The sequence below is a fragment of the Triplophysa dalaica genome, chromosome 7, assembly GCF_015846415.1.
Source record: "Triplophysa dalaica isolate WHDGS20190420 chromosome 7, ASM1584641v1, whole genome shotgun sequence".
In the NCBI taxonomy this organism is placed as follows: domain Eukaryota; kingdom Metazoa; phylum Chordata; class Actinopteri; order Cypriniformes; family Nemacheilidae; genus Triplophysa; species Triplophysa dalaica.
The window spans coordinates 12,837,825-12,856,417 of record NC_079548.1 but is presented as its reverse complement, the minus strand read 5'-3'; the positions used below and the strand labels follow the sequence as shown (position 1 = coordinate 12,856,417).

The 18,593-nt window shown below is 38.2% G+C and overlaps 3 protein-coding genes across 5 annotated transcripts; 1 reads left to right on the top strand and 2 right to left on the bottom strand.

Annotated features, from left to right (window-relative positions):
- Positions 1 to 6,222: 6,222 nt before the first annotated feature.
- On the top strand, positions 6,223 to 9,298 carry rcn3 (reticulocalbin 3, EF-hand calcium binding domain). 2 transcript variants are annotated; one of them, XM_056753909.1, is made up of 8 exons: positions 6,223 to 6,314; positions 6,656 to 6,887; positions 6,975 to 7,168; positions 7,416 to 7,588; positions 7,706 to 7,766; positions 7,848 to 7,939; positions 8,041 to 8,148; positions 9,139 to 9,298. In XM_056753909.1, the coding sequence occupies exons 2-8, from the start codon at positions 6,673 to 6,675 to the stop codon at positions 9,244 to 9,246; spliced, it is 951 nt and encodes a 316-aa protein (XP_056609887.1). In that variant the 5' UTR covers positions 6,223 to 6,314; positions 6,656 to 6,672; the 3' UTR covers positions 9,247 to 9,298. The 2 variants fall into 2 exon arrangements, with proteins under 2 accessions (XP_056609887.1, XP_056609886.1); XM_056753908.1 differs by lacking the exon at positions 9,139 to 9,298 and adding an exon at positions 8,309 to 8,980.
- Positions 9,299 to 9,306: 8 nt separating this feature from the next.
- nosip (nitric oxide synthase interacting protein) lies at positions 9,307 to 12,083 on the bottom strand. 2 transcript variants are annotated; one of them, XM_056753905.1, is made up of 10 exons: positions 12,023 to 12,083; positions 11,685 to 11,761; positions 11,452 to 11,557; positions 11,217 to 11,298; positions 10,924 to 11,053; positions 10,653 to 10,795; positions 10,139 to 10,255; positions 9,917 to 9,987; positions 9,694 to 9,802; positions 9,307 to 9,599 (listed from the first exon to the last, which is right to left on the bottom strand). In XM_056753905.1, the coding sequence occupies exons 2-10, from the start codon at positions 11,752 to 11,754 to the stop codon at positions 9,528 to 9,530; spliced, it is 900 nt and encodes a 299-aa protein (XP_056609883.1). In that variant the 5' UTR covers positions 11,755 to 11,761; positions 12,023 to 12,083; the 3' UTR covers positions 9,307 to 9,527. The 2 variants fall into 2 exon arrangements, with proteins under 2 accessions (XP_056609883.1, XP_056609884.1); XM_056753906.1 differs by lacking the exon at positions 12,023 to 12,083 and adding an exon at positions 11,994 to 12,012.
- Positions 12,084 to 13,135: 1,052 nt separating this feature from the next.
- LOC130426563 (germ cell nuclear acidic protein) lies at positions 13,136 to 17,555 on the bottom strand. Its single transcript, XM_056753410.1, has 6 exons — positions 16,526 to 17,555; positions 14,415 to 14,476; positions 14,206 to 14,274; positions 13,782 to 13,833; positions 13,641 to 13,677; positions 13,136 to 13,540 (listed from the first exon to the last, which is right to left on the bottom strand). The coding sequence occupies exons 1-6, from the start codon at positions 17,178 to 17,180 to the stop codon at positions 13,495 to 13,497; spliced, it is 921 nt and encodes a 306-aa protein (XP_056609388.1). The 5' UTR covers positions 17,181 to 17,555; the 3' UTR covers positions 13,136 to 13,494.
- Positions 17,556 to 18,593: the final 1,038 nt, after the last annotated feature.

Below are 18,593 nucleotides of genomic sequence, written 5' to 3'. Positions count from 1 at the left end.
GTGTCCACTGATAGTTCAGAACATAAAACTACCAAATGGAGGCCATGATCATAAAAATCTATAGATCTATTCATATAGAAAGAGAGAGAAGGGTTGCATTATTATTGGTCCTAAAAAGCAGAGGATGCTTGAAAAAATGTTAAATGCTCTTTCTTTTCATGAAAATGTGTGACAAATGAATAATATAATGTCAACAGAAAAGGACAAACAGGAAGAAAAACTTTAGGATTATGGCAGACAGTTTGATTCAAAGGAAATTGCATTGCATTCAAGGTATACACAAGTACACCAAACGCATGTTTCCCTGAGGATTGAACCCAGAATATTGGTGTTGCAAGCACCATTCTCCACCAGGTGAGCTTTTACAAAGTGAACCCAATGGAGACATCAGAGAAATGTGCTTTACACTTGTTAAGCTTGTAAAGTACAAGTACTTGTAACCAAATTTTGTTTACAGTCTGAATAATTAATGCTACAAAAGATACAAAAATCGAGAATATTTAAGAATTAGTTCAATATTTATATTTTACCAATACAAATGCACCTTTAACAATATACACAAACTGACACATTACAAGCCAAACAAATATAAATAATCCTCCATAAACAAAGTGTAGTAACACAAAAAAATATTGCTGTGTCAAGCATAGGTACATAGAGGAAAACGTTTTTAAAAGTGACGTTGTAGCACTTTCAATCCAAGATTAATACAAGCATATATAACTATTTAATTTATTTTGTAAAATGCAGTACAAATGAGAAAATGTCAAAGGTCAAGTTGGCAACACATTGTAGTGAGAACGACCGGAACATTTCCACATTTAACAACAAACAAATCATTTCTTATTTTTCACCAGTGGTCTTTCAAATAAAAAAGTAAGCTGTTTAATATTCTCTGACTCTTTCCATCTGAATTGAAGACATATTGACTCACCTGGTAGATGAATGAATTGAAAAAGTGGTCCACACTTGCTGAGTGTCTCTATCACTTTCTGTTCATCCCTCCTTCTCCCTGCTCACTTGCTTTGTTAATGTTAGACTGTGTTTGAGAGAGAGAGCATGGGAGGAGAGGAAAGAGAAAGATGTAGAGAGTTAGACAGGGCGAAAAAGAGGAGGAGAGGGAGGGGCAGTGGGCAAGAGAGAAATGCATCTGCAGGCACTCTGGTCCTTGAAGCAATGAGGGAGAGAGAGAGAGAGAGAGTCAGCGTGTGAGAGAGAAAGAGAGAGAGATAGAGAGAGAGAGAGAGAGAGAGAGAGGGATGACACACAGACTCAGTGTCAGTGTCAGGCCTGGACTTAATGCCAGGAAAAGGGGTGATGAAGTGAGAGAGAGAGGTGGAGGCAAAAAACACTGAAAAAGAGAGGAGAAAGGAGACGTAAAGCTATTTCTATAGTGTTTCAAAGATAACATTTGCTTTTTGTAGATCTGTGTGAAAGACCAGAATGACCGGCAGTAATCATACAATGGCATTAAAATAAAAAAACTGTTGTTTTGAAACTTAACAAAAATTTAAAGAGCTTTTACAAAGTTGGATATAAAAATTGCTAGAAGCTTAAGTGCTCAAAAGGAGAAAATCATACTCAAGTTCTCCTTGGATTTTGCATGCAAACAGTAGAAACTCGCAGACCTGAGTGTGAGGGCCTCTCTTCTGCTGCGCACATTCACGTCAGAGTGTATTCAACGTGTTTACCCGCCACTGCACTTTGTCACAACCCCAACGCTATATTTGCATATTTTATTGGATTATCTTTGAAACCAAAGAGCCTGTGACGTTTTAAAATACAAGAAATTCAGACAGAGAGAGAGAGAGGGAAAGAGGACCAAGTTGCTTTTAACCCTTCTTATTGGCATGAGACCCAGGATGTTTGATCATTAAGCTACTTGGGATAAATTGAAGAGAGATTTCAGCCGAAAATGAAAATTCTGTCTTCATTTACTCACACTTAAATTGTTCCAAACCTGTATAAATTGCTATGTTAAAAAGATATTTGGAAGAATGTTTGTAAACAAACTGTTCTAGAGCAATATTGACCACTATAGTAGGATTTAAAAACTATTATGGTAGTCAATGGTGCCCCAGAATTGTTTGTTTTTTCACATTCTTCAGAATATCTTCTTTTGTGTTCAGCTGATTTGGAATAATGAGGATAAGTAATTATAAAAATTTTCATGTTTGGGTGAACTGTTCCTTTAAGTTCTCTGATTTCATATTTGACTTTTTGGGCTTTTTATACAATTTATGACATCAATATTCATTGTTTTGCTTTTAACCCTTGTGTGAATCTTTTACAGAGTCAAAATTTTTTTGAAGTCTCGCTTTCACTCTCCCCAAAAAAGTTCTTAAAAGTTCACCCAAAATATAAATTTAAACTTCATTCACTAGAATATTTTTTGTGAATATATGCTTGAAATTTGTCTGATACAAACACGAAAATTCATTTGAAAACTTAAAATAAACTACAATATAGGACAATCATATGTGTTACTGTCATATGGTGCTTTGCTGGTGTGCATTTGCTAATAGTATGAACATCTTCTTTTGTTGTCTACAGGCGAGTGAGTGAATAATGGAAGATTTTTCACTTTTTGGTTGAACTATCCCTATAATGTGACAAGCTACATCAGGTTAACAGCCTTTGCTAAAGCACAACAACGGGATACATTTAATGTGGCATACACATGATGGAGAAAGAATGGCAACAGAATGAAAGAAAATAGGAAGACATAACGAGGCCATGGATGTATCTTTGTAGAAAAAAAACGAAGGAAGGGGGGACATAGAGGGCAAGAGAACGAGAGACAGAGGAGGCAGAGGAGAAGGAGGGTGCCAGCTTTATTTATTTCCGGTTGACAAAACCCTCAGCTCTCTTCCTCTCTCAACCTATCCCCCGCCTCCCCCCTATACCTACATCTCTCTCTTTGTCACTTGTTTAGGCGATTCATAGAAAAAGACAATGACACTGAAATAGACAGAAACACTCAAATATAAACTAAAGAGTATCTTTAAAGTAAATCACAAAAAATTATAATCCGGGATTTTTACAAATATCACCAAGGTAAAAACTAATGAGAGCAGATCCTAATTAAATGCTGTTAATATTTTGTGTAAGTGTGTTCCACACATGTGACGTTGAGTGTGTGTTTATGATGTGTGCTGGTGTGTGAGTGTATATGCTCCTTCGGGGCACATTTTTCACTGTCTTGTTAGTTCATCCCTGTCACCCTCTCTCTCTCTCTCTGCTGGGGGGGAGGGGGAAGAGAGGTCACCATAGCAACAATGCCGGGACAAATTAACATCAAGGCCTTTAAAAAAATCTGTGAACATGTATGAGAGGGCACGTATGTGTGGTTAAGGTATAAGCGCTGCTCTTGATATCCTGTTTGCGATGGCAAGGGCTTCGAAGTTAATGCATCAATTACAAATAATTCATTAGCCCCACAACCTCTCCATCACTCCTTGTCATCCGCTTCGGTCCTGAGCACTTGTCTTCTTCCTTATTTTGTCGTCTTTGCCTTCCCATTTCCTTCCCATCTCTCTCTTTCTGTCTCTCTGTGTGTTGTTGTGTGCCCCCAGGCTACAGAGTGCCACGTCCTCCCTCTCCCCTCCTCTCTCTCTGGCCCTGTCACCTTCAATTGCTCTATGGTAGTAGACACACAGCCACAGGCAAAGAGAGAGAAGAGAGGGGACACACGCATACACAGACAGAGAGAAAGAGGGGTGAGTTCTGAGCGAGGAGGAGCTGTGTTTGGAAAGAGACAAAAGGGGAAAGAAAAAGGGCAGGTGAGAAAAGTTAAGAGCACAACATACGATGGAATAAGGGATGAAAGAGGAGAGAAAGTTGATAATGGTATAAGCATCCATATGTGCAAATATTTTAATGTCTCATCACCATATGCGTTCTTGAGCTGATTTGGTAAAATCAGCAATATATGTCAATACCAAGGTTACAGGTTACACTATAAAAAGGTTAAATATGTTTCTTGTGTAAATGATGGAATGATTTTAATGAATTCTCTTTTTTATGTTAGCACTGTTTTCCAGTATTTAATCAAAAAGAAATTTCATGGCAACAAACACCTTTTTAGAAAAGCGCATGCCTGCTTCTGCAGCTGTCTCCTGGGTATAAGGAAATTTCTTTTAATTCAACGGAAGAAAAGGGTTCGTTTAGCTACTATATAAGCTACTTTAGGGATTAGGCTTTGGGGGGCTAAACATGTCAGTTCTGAAAAGGTGATGTTCTCTATCTCCAATTGCTGAAGCATCTTGGCTAGACCATATTAACCCCACAGTCTAATTTTCATATTGGCAAGATTTTCTTTATTTATTTGTAGACTAAGTGGTCCTGGGGACATATAACATGTTGTACACGTTTTAAAAACAATCTGAGGTTTACAAAAAGAAAGAAAACATTTTTTATTCTCAATTATCAGTCTGGTTTCCGTCAGCATCACAGCACAGAGACAGTGCTCATAAAGATAATAAATGATATTCGATTGAATTCCGATTCAGGCAAAATATAAGTTCTGGTATAACTATATCTCAGTGCTGCCTTTGATACGGTAGATCACACCATAAACCTACATAGGCTTGAAAACTGGGTAGGGCTTTCTGGGTTGGTACTTAAATGGTTCGGATCATACCTTCAAGGGAGAGGTTACTATATGAACATAGGCAACCATAAATCTGACTGGACACCCATGACTTGTGGTGTTCCACAGGGTTCAATTCTTGCTCCGCTCCTCTTCAATTTGTATATGCTCCCACTTGGCCAAATAATGAAAAAGTAACAAATTGCCTACCACAGCTATGCAGACGACACTCAGATCTACCTAGCCCTCTCACCCAATGACAACAGGCCTATTGACTATATTTGCCAGTGCATTGGTGAAATTAACAGCTTGATGTGTCAAAACTTCCTTCGGTTAAATAAATACAAAACTGAAGTCATTGTTTTTGGAAACAAGGATGAAACTAACAAGGGACACGTAAGTGGTGTCATTTAAGAGTTTCAGCAGTCATGTTAAAGCAATAAGCAAATCAGCGTACTACCATCTCAGAAACAGCCAGAATCAAATGTTTCATCTCAAACTAAGAGAAACTAGTCCATGCTTTCATAACCAGTAGGGTGGATTACTGTAATGGACTCCTTACAGGTCTTCCCAAAAAGACCATCAGACAGCTGCAGCTCATACAGAACACTGCTGATTCTGACCAGAACTAAAAAATCTGATCATATCACTGGTTCCCAGTTACTTTTAAGACAACTTCAAAGTATTATTAATTGTCTATAAATCACTCAATGGTCTAGGACATAAATAAATATCAGATATGCTTATTGAATATAAACCAAACAGACTTCTCAGATAATTAGGATCAAGTCAGTTGAGATAACAAGGGTTTAATCAAAACACGGCGAGTCAGCGTTTAGCCATTACGACACCCGAAGCTGGAATCTGCTTCCAGAAGACATCAGATGTTCACCAACAGTAGCTACTTTTAAATCTAGATTTAAACACACTTGTTTAGCTGTAACTTCTATTTCTTATTTCTTTTTCTTTTGTTCTTATTCTTTTTATATATACACTAAAATTATAATCAATTTGATTGCAGTTTTATTGTTTCTTAAAATCTAAAGTTGTATTTGTGATCTTAAATCATTTGCATTATAAAGATACTTCTTATATCTCTCTGTCAATCATTTTATATAAAGCACTTTGAATTGCCCTTGTATATGAAATGTGCTAAGTAAACAAACTTGCATTGACTTGCCTATTTTTTTCAAATAAAATACACATTCAGAAACAATGGTTAAACAATATTAAGCAAATATATTACCAGTATTAAACTACATTAAGGTGGTAATTAAACCTATATTATGGAAGTTAAAAGACTAAGTTTAGTAAAATATTAAATCTTAAAATGCCCAACAAATCTCGAATTAAAATCCATTGAAAAGGATTCATTCAACATGCATGTGTTCCTTGTTTAAATGAATAAATCCAGTCAAATTGTACACGTCTAACTCTCTTAACATGAGTCTTCAAAACTTTTTCAGTTTGTTGAAACGCGCCTGCCTTGATGCGCGTTCGCGTGTCAACGTGGCGTTTCATAGCCAGTAGAATTAAGAATTTCGACTGAACACGCCTACTTTTGTTCTCCGATTGGCTGCTTTTCATGTCAGTATAGGATTTGTTGCACGTAATGTCGATGACTCCGCCTACTTTTACACGCACTTTAAAGAACAGTGCCAACGCGTACTCTTCAACTTACAAGATAAACGGGTGTATTGAAGCGGGAATCACTGCAGGATTGGTAAGTAATTTTTTCAATTGAAAAAAATCTGATTTCTATATGAAATTTAACTGCGTTTGCGAAGATGTGACTTTAAACTGTGGATTGGTGCATGTATTCAATGTTATTGAATTCTGAAAATCAGTGCAATGCAAAATATTAACTTGTTAATTTCACACGTTTTCTTTTTATGATTAGGCATTAAAACGTATTTTTATAATCATTGAGTTGTAAATGTCCAGTGATAATACAAGTGAATTAATGTAAATAGTTTTGATTTTATATTGGTAACAATTACAGGTCAATTTTTTATGTCATGCACCGAAAAAACAGATATCTCTTTCTCGCTCCCTAACAAACAGACACGAATCAGGAAAATATGCAGCTAATCTTTTTGGGAACACTCGCATTATTATTAGGGGTCACAGTCACAGTGCCTGCACAGGAGAAGCGTGTACACCGTCAGCATGACCTCAGTGACCATGCTCATGATGATGCTCATAGCTTCCAGTATGACCACGAGGCCTTCCTGGGCAAAGAGGAAGCCAAGACCTTTGACCAGCTGAGCCCTGAAGAAAGCAAAGAGAGATTAGGGTAAACACACAAAAAATTGCAGAATAATTATCTTTACACATCATCTCTCCGTGTTTCCTTAACTATTTTTGTTCATTCGACATGCAGAAAGATTGTGGATCGTATTGACACAGATAAAGATGGTTTCATCAGCCATGTAGAGCTCCACAACTGGATTAAACACAGGCAGAGGAGATACATTGAGGAAAACGTGGACAAGCACTGGAAGGATTATGACCAGAACAAGGATGGGAAGATTGGATGGAACGAGTATAAGAACACCACTTATGGATTTTACATAGGTAATTGAAACAAGCTCATGAAATTGGGCGAGGCACCAAAGAAAAACTATGTTTAGTGGGAGATATGAGCGTGTCACCATTATAAATAAAATGTATTTTTCTGCTAAATCTGTATTTATGAGATTGTATTTAGAGGAAATAAAAAGACTAAAATGCAGATAATCTTCACCACATTTAACTTAAAAATACAGTTTTTAAAATAAATAATCAATATAACAAAATGTATAATAATGTTACTGTATTTTAGGTGAAGAGTTTGATGATGTTGATGATAAGGTGAGTTACAGATCCATGCTCACTAGAGATGAGAGGCGCTTTAAAAATGCGGACCAGGATGGAGATGGCATCGCTACCAGAGAGGAGTTCACTGCGTTTCTTCATCCAGAGGAGTTTGAGTATATGAAAGACATTGTGATACAGGTTAGGAAATGGATAGAATGATAAAAAAATATGCAAAGGAACACGTTCAAAGAAAGTAACTGACATTGAGGACATTCTTTGTATGTTTTCTAAAACAAAGCCTGTTTATTTTTACAGGAAACAATTGAGGACATTGACAAGAATGGTGACAAGAAAATTGATCTACAGGAATACATAGGTATTTTTACATTCAAACAACATGTGATGTTTTGTGGCGAAATAGTAAAAATGTTGACAATTTTGTTTATTTTACCTTCAGGGGACATGTTTAACGCTGAAGATGGAGAGAATGAACCAGACTGGGTCACAACAGAAAAGAAACACTTTACAGAGTCCAGAGATATTAACAAGGTATGTGATTGAAAGTAAGCCTATAAATCGGTACCTTTGAATGTTAAATAAATTGACCAAGTTCATGACGTGGTTCCCCTTCATTACTTCATTTATTTTAGGATGGTTTTCTTGATGCCAGTGAAGTAGCTCAGTGGATCCTTCCAGGAGAGGTGGATCACGCTGATAATGAGGCCAAGCATCTCATTCACGAAACTGACAAAGATAATGTAAGTGACACTCACTAGGCTACGTTTGGGTGATGTCATAAATGTAGTCAAAAATGAATCAATTTGGGTTAATTGACTCTTTTCTTCTATCTGTCCTCTTCCTTTTAATTCCCTACCAATGAATCACAATGGACTTGCAACCATGTAATTGATTAACCAGGACGACAAAATCACCAAGAAGGAGATTCTGGCAAACTGGAACATGTTTGTTGGGAGCCAAGCGACTAATTACGGAGAGGATCTCACCAAAAGACACGATGAGCTTTAATAATCTCATATATGGGTCTTGGGGGGACAAAATGTGTGTGGGATACATTTTTGGTGTGAGGAGATAGGGCAGTGAATACGAAAAATGATTTACCTTAATTGGTTGGGTGGGAACCTTTTAAGAATCAAAAGTCAAGGGATAGGCTTGCATGGTTATACGAACAAAACAAGAATCTTCATTAAGGGAGTCAGATAGAGTTTTATTTATTGTCAAACATTTTATACATTACCGTTTTCATATCAAAATATACTTTACACACACAAGGAACACTCACATTCCTTTAAAATAGACACTCCATCTAAAGGTGTGTAAAGCAATAGAGCTCAGAGATGCTCAGGAATTAAGCATTGAATACAGGGCCAGTTAGAGATACACTCAAATTAGACTAAATTTCATATCAGTGGTCAGTGATTTCACATTTAACATACCACTTACATCAAGCGAGGCGTGTTCTAGGAGGAGTGGTGTAGGTTGGAGGAGAAAAAAAAGTGATTGGCACTATACTGGTGGAACATTTTTCTCTCTGTGAATTCTAAATAAAGCCATGTTGGTTTTTTGGATTCATTTTGGAGTGGGGTTTAATTTTTATCCTCTTGCACAAAATTGAAAAAATCAGTTTCTGACCAACTTAACATATCAAGATTGGCTGATCGGGTTTCTTTAAAAATATTGGCACAGAAATTACACTTTACCTTTACCAGAACTTGTTCTTTCATTCTCAGGACGGTCGTCTCTCTATCAGTGAGATCATGGATAGAATGGATTTCCTTAAGGTCAGCACCATAACTGATTATGGGACCCTGGTAGTGGACAATCATGATGAGCTTTAAGCACCTAACCACAACCTCAGTGTCTCATTAAACTATTAAAAAAGACAAGTGACATCATAATGGTGTAAAAAGAATGGTTTATTTAAGAAAAGAACCTAAAGACTACTGTATCTATTGTATATTAATGCGTCACATTAATTAAATGTCACATTATCTTTAAAGAATACATACCAAATTACCCCTTCCCAAACATTACAACAACAACAGAACGCAAAAAAGCCCAGCTGAATTAATAACGTCATTTACAGAGTCAAAGTGTGCAAGAACTCCGATCTTCTCATTTACGCTTGCATTACAGGTCTGGCCTCTTTAGCTTTGAGATCCACTCCTGAACCTGCAAAGCCAGTCCCACCCTGTGCATAAAGAAAGATTTCAGATATAACCACTGCAAAATGACTTAATTTAGACTGGCAACAGTCTTTTCTGCACTTGACCTCTCCTACGCACCCTTTGGATGGGTATGATGTCCTTCTCCTTCAGTTTGTCTCCAGTTATTGGATTAACCATGTCTTTCTGTATGAGCTTCTCTACACACTCCATTGTGACTACCACTCCACTTGGAGAAAAGCCATAAAAAGAGAGACAAACGTGAGGGGGAGGATCAAGTATGTAAAGTCATTAAATATTATATCTACTACTATATATAAAAAAGTGTAAAGGTCAAACTCACGAGGGTCTGAGAACTGCACAGGGCACAGAGTTACCGAGTGTATCTTTGGTAACCGCACAGACGTATCTGTCCTGAGCAAAGCATAAAATAAAAAACGATTCAAAACACACCTTGGAATTTCCCAAAAAAAAAAACTGCAGTTCACTGCAAAGGAAAACCTCAAATTCTTGTGTGCTTATGTAAAGCATTATACAAGGGAAATGGGTTTGGTCAGCTACTTACTTGGCGTGTGAGAAGGGCCACCCTGTCCAGACTGGGGTCCAGGGGAGTGAAGCGTACAGGAATCAAATCACTCATCTTCAAGGGATGTCCTGACATGGGACACAACACCGTCTTTGACTGAGAAAGCATTAAAGTGGAAAACAGTTAACAACAAACAAGAAGTCCAGAAGAGGGGATCTGAATCCATCCAAATATATTTATTACATGTATATCTTAAGAGACAGATATTAATCTGAAAGTGACTAATGTCATAGTGGGGGATACATTTAGAAAGTGGGTGACGGGACGCAGTTTTGAGTGACTAAAGGTTTCCCATGTATTGCACAGGACCAAAACAGACAAACAAACTTATCAAGGGCATTATGACCGACCAAAAGAACAGTTGGCAGAAGTAGTAGCATGCAAACTGATTGCAGGGTGAACGCAGAGTCTTGTGTAACGCTGTTCAAAAATTGCAGAGATTTAGTGACACAAGGCTCGCAGAGAGAGGGGATAGTATAAGATCTATACTCACAGGTTTTTTGAGCAAGGTGGGCTTGGCCTCTGGTGTGAGGCTGGGGATCCAGAAGCTGGGCAGGGCTGAAGCAGTACTAGCCTCTCCTGCAGAAGAGTTAGAACTGGAGGAGCTGGCTTGGTTTCCTTCATCTTTAGATTGTCCTACAGAGACATCAGATTATACAAATAAACCAGCAAGTACAGTATAAACAGTGGTTTTAATCATTATGTGTGTAACCGGATTATACTTCAGTTTATATTTCCTTGACCTTATCCTCCAATAGTCATACCTGAGGTAAAAGGGTTGATCGGCTTGGAGACAATGTTGTTCTCTCGCTCTTTGAACTTCTCTGCTCTCTCTCTCTCCTTGGACTCCAGCTGGCCCTCACCCTTCAGAGCCTGTTTCTGCTTCTCATATGCCTTCATTAACATATGACAGCATTAGACAAACCTTTAGGAAAATTCACCATTGTTTTCCTATAGTAAAAGTGTAGTAAGCTGTTTTTTTGGCATGAAGGTAAAGCGTGGTTAATTGTTGTAGGGTTGGTTGAAGAACCACGTTTATTGTTAGAGTAAAACAAACCTTCATTTTCTTGGCAATATCAGTCTTATGATGAAGGATGTATTGAAGAATGGCTTCTTTTTCATAAATATATCCGTCTAAACTGGCATAAGAAAATAACACAAACAGATGAAATCTACAGTAAGCACATCACTTTGGTGGTCAATTTAACGATCAAGAACTAGGCATCACATAGTATAAAACAACACAATGTAAAGGAGATCGTGTAGAAGAGAAATATAAGTGTGGTTCATACGTTATGACAGGGTCTCTGCAGGGCTGTAAGGACAGAGAGCAGCAGTCAAAATCTTTAATGGCATCTTTTCCCAAACGCAAACTCTGCGTCCCATAACCCGACGCAGCTGAGAAAGTTCAGAGAGACGCACAATATGTCATATTCCTGATACACCATTTCATTTATTATCATAATTGTGTGTGAAACAACACCACAGACATTTCGTTATTTTAACAGGGGAGCAGGAATATTACCGGTATCTTTCTTCTTCTCGTGATAAGTGTAAACGGCTCCAGCTGTGCAGTTCTTCCCATGTCGAGTCATGTTTATCCTTCGCACAATAAAAGTACGTATTATTGTTGAGAGATAAACTGACTTTTTTAAAACGGTACTGAATAAATACACATTCACCCCGAGGACACATGATGGTAAGGACGATTTCTTTACAAGGAAACTTATCACAACATTAAACTACGGTGAAGTACTTATAAACGGGAAATACATATGTAACGTCAGCATTCACATGGTGCTGTATAAAAGCTGTATGAAATATTAAAACGTACAAGAAAAAATCGTGTAAATTGATGTTTACCTCTTACGTCCACGAACCGGAAGAAATCTGTATGGTGTTTCTCTTCCGGGGTCACCAGAAATTTCAGAATAACAGTCGTGTGGGCCGTTTCATGCTATCTTTATAACATACTGTGCTGTTTGTATATTTTTGTTAAATATCTGAACACACTTTATCGTACTTTTGTAAGCGGAGGAATAACTCTTTCAGCTTAAGTTACTTTGTATGAACATAATACTGTCACGTATTATATCCGTGTTGAAAAAAAACTAGAGGAATGCACGTGTCGTCACTTTACCACGTGAGTGCCCTCCTGGGTGGCAAAACATTCAGCAAAATGAATGCTTACAGTATTAGGAAACGCATTTTCGCGCAACATTTCAGTGTCCAGGATCACCTGATTCCTCTGTAAATCGCAGTGAAGCCGTAAGCGTAAACGAGCGTAACCGTCGAGTCCATCTGCTTATAATTTCAGCAATAATTGCGTGTTTTAGTCCCGATTTCTGTGTTTCTCTGTTCTTGGCCATTTTCAGCGTGTTTTAACACTCAGGAGATCGTGTCCTGGTGTTGTGCCTATTTTGCACCCCCCCGCCAGATCACGACTCCCTTCATAGATTTTGATGGGGATTCGCTAATCCTAGCCCCACACCTAACCCGAAATTCTAACCCCTCCCCCACACCAAACCCCAACAACTAATGTTAATGGGGAATAGGGGAGTCGTAATCTGGCAGGGGCTCAAAATTAGGCACAAATCCGGTGCTCAAGGGGGGCGTGTCCCGGCGTGTTCACGTGGAAAAGTTACGTCGATGCTTACCCTCTATAGAACACTAGCCCAAACACCATAAAGCTGTTTATGGATTTACTGTTTCTAATGGGAATTGTATTGGTTTTAATGGAAACTATTGTGTTTATTGGTATGTGAAGGATTCCATTGTGGGATATTAATAATGTCATAAACACACTACAAATGTTTTAAATGGAAACCATTAGAATTTTTCTGATGGTTTCTAGTGAGGTTCAATGTTTTTATTCAGCAGGGTTGTAGTTTTATTTTCAAAATCACTATCAATGAAAAAATAATTATAGACATACTAACTTTTTAACTTCAGAAACCACTGTCCAAGGGAAGTATATTTTTGATTTTTTTTAACAGTGTTAGACATTAATTTACACATACATAAAACGTCCCATTATTTTATTCAATAACATTCAGTGTCAAAACAACACAGTTAGGTTTGAAATCACAATTCATATTTTTTAAAAGAAAAAATGTTGATCAGTTCATTGAAACGTAATTCGGGATAATTAAAATATTTTAATTCCACGTGTATTGTGTGTTGACCAGAGTGTAGCGTGTAATGTCTTCAGATCAAAAAGAGAGAAATAATGTTACCACAATAAACATATCGCTACAATGTAAATCCTAAAGTTTGTTAAAGGGAACGGACAAGTGCTCGTTCCTCTTTTTGCCACATGGTGGCGACACGTGGACTTAGTTGTCGTCATCGTCGTCGTCGTTAAAGACATCCGCGACAGTCCTATAAAAAGAGAAAATTGGCACATTATGATGACACTTTTATAATTTGTATTACTTTTTCAAATATATGTTTTACAATTATCAAGAAAATATGATCTTACTTGTAGATAGAACCAGACACGGAGTCGATGAAACCACCTTTGAGGGAAAAAACGTGATGATGTTATTTATTAGATAATTGGACTTGAATGATCAAAATAATAAATGTGTTTTTATCACACAGTTTTTAGACTTTCTCTTACCTGGCTGGCAAACGGTATCACAAACAGGACAGATGTAGCATTTTCCACAGTCCTAAAAGACAGATAGATTATGTTATGCTTAAATCTTGATATTTAATGGTAGAAACTTGTTCTTCATAAATGTTTTACTGAGCCAATGTGGTTATGTCCTTTTTGCAGCTCTACCATCACATAACCATATCTTATATTTACTTTCAACCCCTGCTGTTATAGCCCCACATAGCCTTACAATAATACTAAGGGTGCTTGAGTCATTAAATGTACGTTCATTCAAAAGTTTTATTTCTCTCAGCGTTTATGAACTCCCATGTTCTGAAATGAATCGTTTTTGTTCAACTAAAGAAATTCATCTGTCATGCCATATGATATATATTTATATATATATATAATTGTATATAAAAACTCATCAAGGTGGGTTTCTTACATCACAGAAGTCACAGTGTTCTGAATCATCTCCCTTTTCACATGGGCACTTATCACAGCTGTCACAATGCTGAAAGAAACGTTAGTACATGAAATGTGTAACAATCCAACAGTTGTTAGAATCAAAGCTGCAGAATAGGCACATAGATTCTGTAGATTTTTAAGAGGGACAGTTGACTCATTGTGCTATTTGATCTCAGCGGATCCTACCTCACAGTGGGCACAGAATGAGCAAATGGATCCTTCATGAAAATCATCATCATCGTCATCATCTGAAAGAAATGTGATCAGTGATTGTTTGTTTGTCAACATTGTTGTTTAGGAATAAAAAAATATTTAGTTGCTCTGACACACATGTAAGCACATGACTCACCATACATTTTCCTGCGTCTCTGTCAAATTGTGTACATGTACATGGATGTGATTTTTTTTTATAAACACACATACCAACTACATAGTGTCTTTTAAGTGGAGCTTACCTTTTTTTTAAAGCTTTGCACACATCATTATTGTACATTTTATCTTAAACCTTTCCTATTAAAGCACGTTCACCATTAAATGTAAATATACTACAGTTCATGAACCACATTTCTCTACAAATGTTTACAAATTAAATACAAATTATCCAATTCCAGTATCATATTAATTTCTAATGAGATAATGATAAGGTAAATTATGTAAAACATATTCTGACACACATTCATAATATGTTTTATGTTCATGTATAGTTAATATAAGAGAGGTACCAGAAATTACACTGTGCAAAACAGGATCATTTGATTTATTCGTTTCAGAGTGGGGGTTAAGAGATGTGATGTTTTGTACAAAACACCATTGTGCTGCTTAGTATGATGACAGAGCAGGTATTACACTAAACAGATAATGAAATAAACAAACATGAAGAAAATAAACAAAAACATACAGTACCAACAGAAAAAGGATTCAATCGAAACAGTCATATTCTTGCATCTCCTGATAGTTGCTGTATTACCTGTTCCCCTCTGATATTTCCTGTTTGTGTATGTGGAATATTTCAAAGATGAATTAACATTCTCTCTCTTTTGCTACCTCTCTACTGGGATTTGCACAGATGCTGTTTCAGACTGATGTTTAATAAAATAGCTCATACATTTTAACCCTAATAGATCACTGGATGTTTATGAGACAGCTGCAAAATGTTGTTCTTCTATACTACATGTAGCTTATTCAATTGCATTGAGTTGTTATAGAAAACACAGAATAAAAGTTTCTCTTGTTTGTAAGTAATGCTAATGTACATTGAGAGGGAACTATTTTGAGAATCCTTTGGTAAGAAAAATGAAATAAATAGAAATTAGCATAAATAGTGACAACATGTACATTTTATAAATCTATATAGTAGATATATAATTTTAAAACCATACAATGATTTGTGTAAAAATAAAAGACAAAAACAAGAGAGATCAGGACTGGGTTTTTGCTGTGTTAAGGAAAATCTCTACAGAGAAAGAATGAGATCTGAGAGATGTAGTGAAAGAGAGAGAATCGAGAACCAATCTGTCCAATCAGCCTGCCTTCCTATATTTCCCCACAACCATCCAACATCCTCCTGTGTCTCTCTCTCTCTCTCTCTCTCTCTCTCTCTCTCGTTCTCTCTCTATCGGTCCCTAGTATCCCATTTTGCTCTCAGCGGTACTGTTCCCCCGCTACATCTGCCTGTCTCTCTTTCTTTCTCTGTAGTTTCACACGGTGACACAAATCCAAGAAAAAAATTCCAAATTCATACAGGACAATTAGAGGGATGAAGGAAGGGTGGAACCCGCTCTTTCAAACGAGACAAAAATCAAAGAACGATCTGATCTATTGGGCCAATGTGAGGCCTCGGGCTCAGACTGCAGCGCTGGGTTTGTTTTTCTCTTTTCTTTCTTAAGTCCTCAGTTCATAAGCACTGTACTGTGCTGCGCATCAGGACTTGAAGCAGTCCGCCTTCAGAGGGCCCACAGAACTCATAGCTCTATTTAGGCAGGGAAGAGAAGACAGAGAGAGTCAAAGACAGCCAGGGTGATGGACAGCTGGAGAGGGGAGGAGGTGGGGCTTTTTGCTAAGCTCGGAGTGATCTGATTGGATAATAGGACTGACTGATTGGACCTCAACTACAAGAATAACTAGCAATATTTTGTGGCAGAGCTGAGGTGAAGAAAGAGGGAGTGGCAAAAGGCCGCCTTGCTCCTCCCCTCTCTTTCCCAATTAGGTGAAAAAAAATTATGGAGGGCGTAGAGAGGGGGCACATTATTGAGATATGAGAGAGGATTCTACACTACGTTGAGAGCAATTTTACGTACCTTCGTGGTCATCGTCATCATCATCGTCGTCATCATCGTCGTCGTCATCATCATCGTCGTCATCATCATCATCGTCATCATCATCATCGTCGTCATCATCGTCGTCATCATCATCGTCGTCATCGTCGTCATCATCATCGTCGTCGTCGTCATCATCGTCGTCATCATCATCGTCGTCGTCGTCATCATCATCGTCGTCATCATCATCATCGTCGTCATCATCATCATCGTCATCATCATCGTCGTCGTCATCATCATCGTCGTCATCATCATCATCGTCATCATCGTCGTCATCATCATCATCATCGTCATCATCGTCGTCATCGTCGTCGTCATCATCGTCATCATCATCGTCATCATCATCGTCGTCGTCATCATCATCATCGTCATCATCGTCGTCGTCATCATCATCGTCGTCATCATCATCGTCGTCATCATCGTCGTCGTCATCATCATCGTCGTCATCATCATCGTCGTCATCATCATCGTCGTCATCATCATCGTCGTCATCATCATCATCATCAGCCATCAGGCCTTCCTCATGAATGAGCGGCAAATCCTGGGCTTTAACAGAGGCAGAGGGGGCCAAGGGTGTCTGAAAAGAGCAAAGCAGGGCCAGCAAAAGCCCCAGCAGCAAACTTCTGAGAGTAGCCATGACTGATCAGGGAAGTTAATCCAAACACAGAGACCTGAGTGCAACGCTCCTTCACGTGCACCTGTCAAATCAAATTCCCTGAGCGGACACCACCTTGATCCTCACACAAACACACTCACACGCAATCACACTCTGATACACCCTTTCGAGGTAGAACACGTGATGAATCAAGTCGTGAGGTCCAAAGTATTCCAATAGTCCAAACGCTTGTTCCCAGTGACAGAAGAACACAACGGGATCCTTTCAAAATAAGGTCTCTGTTGGGTGTCCTAAAATCACAGACGAATCACAGACAATTAACAAAAAATGTTCCCTCTGCCTTGATTTAGCGTTTTAAGACTAAGAAGAGCCTTGTGGTAGTGTCTGCAGCACGGACCTCACTAATGGGGCAGAGACAGACAGACAGACAAACTCGGGGGTAAAATGAGATGGGGGCGGAGGCCATAGGACATGAGTGACAGGGGCAAGTGCTGGAGGCCTTAACAGCTACCGCTATCCATGCACTTTAGGCTGGAGGTGAGAGAGAGAGGTCGGTGGCATACACTTCTTTTTTACCCTCATGAGATGGTGGGGTATAACTTTAGAGACGGCAATGGGGGGCGGGGTGAGGCTCCAAGGAGAGGGTTACCATATATCGAGAGAAGAGGGTGGAGGAACGGTCTATATCAAGAAGATAAGCAGAGAAGAGGGATTGATTAATAAATCCAAATGTGAGATGAAGATATCAACACATGCTTTTGAAGTATGTTCACAGAGTTGACCGTGGTCCTACAAATGCACGTGCACCCTGCATTTGGCTATATTTGTACATCATTAAATTAAAAGTATTCACGAGTTTATTCTTTTGTGACCTATCGGTCATAAATTAAGTTGCCGACGAATACATAAAAATCAAAAAGCTGGACCTGCCCACATATAACACACAAACACATGCTGGCTGATCAGGTCTTTACTCTTGATTTTTAGAACAGCGTGCTGTCAATCTTGGCTGTGACAGTAACGGCCTTCCGACCCTCTGCCACTCATGTGTTGCCAAAATAGTACACTGAAGGCTGGGTGGGGTGTGATCTATTTAAAAACTTGCTACAACACAGTCAGGGTAATGTGACCTTTCCTGGCACAGTGCACCACGGACTCCCCATTGACCCGCTCCACCAGCCCAGTATACCATACAGCTGTGCCTCCATGTATCTGCCTACAGTATCTATAGTCCCTCTTGAATTCTATTAATTTCCTCTTCTATTCATTTTTTTTACCACATTGCTCCTTCATCTTTTATATATGTAAACAATAATCAACCAAAAAGCTGTAGTGACACAGTATGAGAGGAAACATTTGTATATGCATGATATCTACCATCAAAGTTGATTGTTCAACAAAACATAATTCTGTTAAAAGGATTGTTCCTTCAAA

Excerpts from the sequence above, each read along its gene's own strand:
- nosip (XM_056753905.1), bottom strand. The coding sequence starts at position 11,754 with ATGACTCGACATGGGAAGAACTGCACAGCTGGAGCCGTTTACACTTAT. Across the intron at positions 11,558-11,684 it reads CGAGAAGAAGAAAGATACCG|CTGCGTCGGGTTATGGGACG; the intron begins GTAATATTCCTG and ends GAACTTTCTCAG. Across the intron at positions 11,299-11,451 it reads TGCAGAGACCCTGTCATAAC|TTTAGACGGATATATTTATG; the intron begins GTATGAACCACA and ends TTCTTATGCCAG.
- rcn3 (XM_056753909.1), top strand. The coding sequence starts at position 6,673 with ATGCAGCTAATCTTTTTGGGAACACTCGCATTATTATTAGGGGTCACA. Across the intron at positions 7,767-7,847 it reads TGATCTACAGGAATACATAG|GGGACATGTTTAACGCTGAA; the intron begins GTATTTTTACAT and ends TTTTACCTTCAG. Across the intron at positions 8,149-9,138 it reads ACGAAACTGACAAAGATAAT|GACGGTCGTCTCTCTATCAG; the intron begins GTAAGTGACACT and ends TTTCATTCTCAG.
- LOC130426563 (XM_056753410.1), bottom strand. The coding sequence starts at position 17,180 with ATGGCTACTCTCAGAAGTTTGCTGCTGGGGCTTTTGCTGGCCCTGCTT. Across the intron at positions 14,477-16,525 it reads TGATGACGATGACCACGAAG|ATGATGACGATGATGATGAT; the intron begins GTACGTAAAATT and ends CATTTCTTTCAG. Across the intron at positions 14,275-14,414 it reads CATTCTGTGCCCACTGTGAG|CATTGTGACAGCTGTGATAA; the intron begins GTAGGATCCGCT and ends CGTTTCTTTCAG.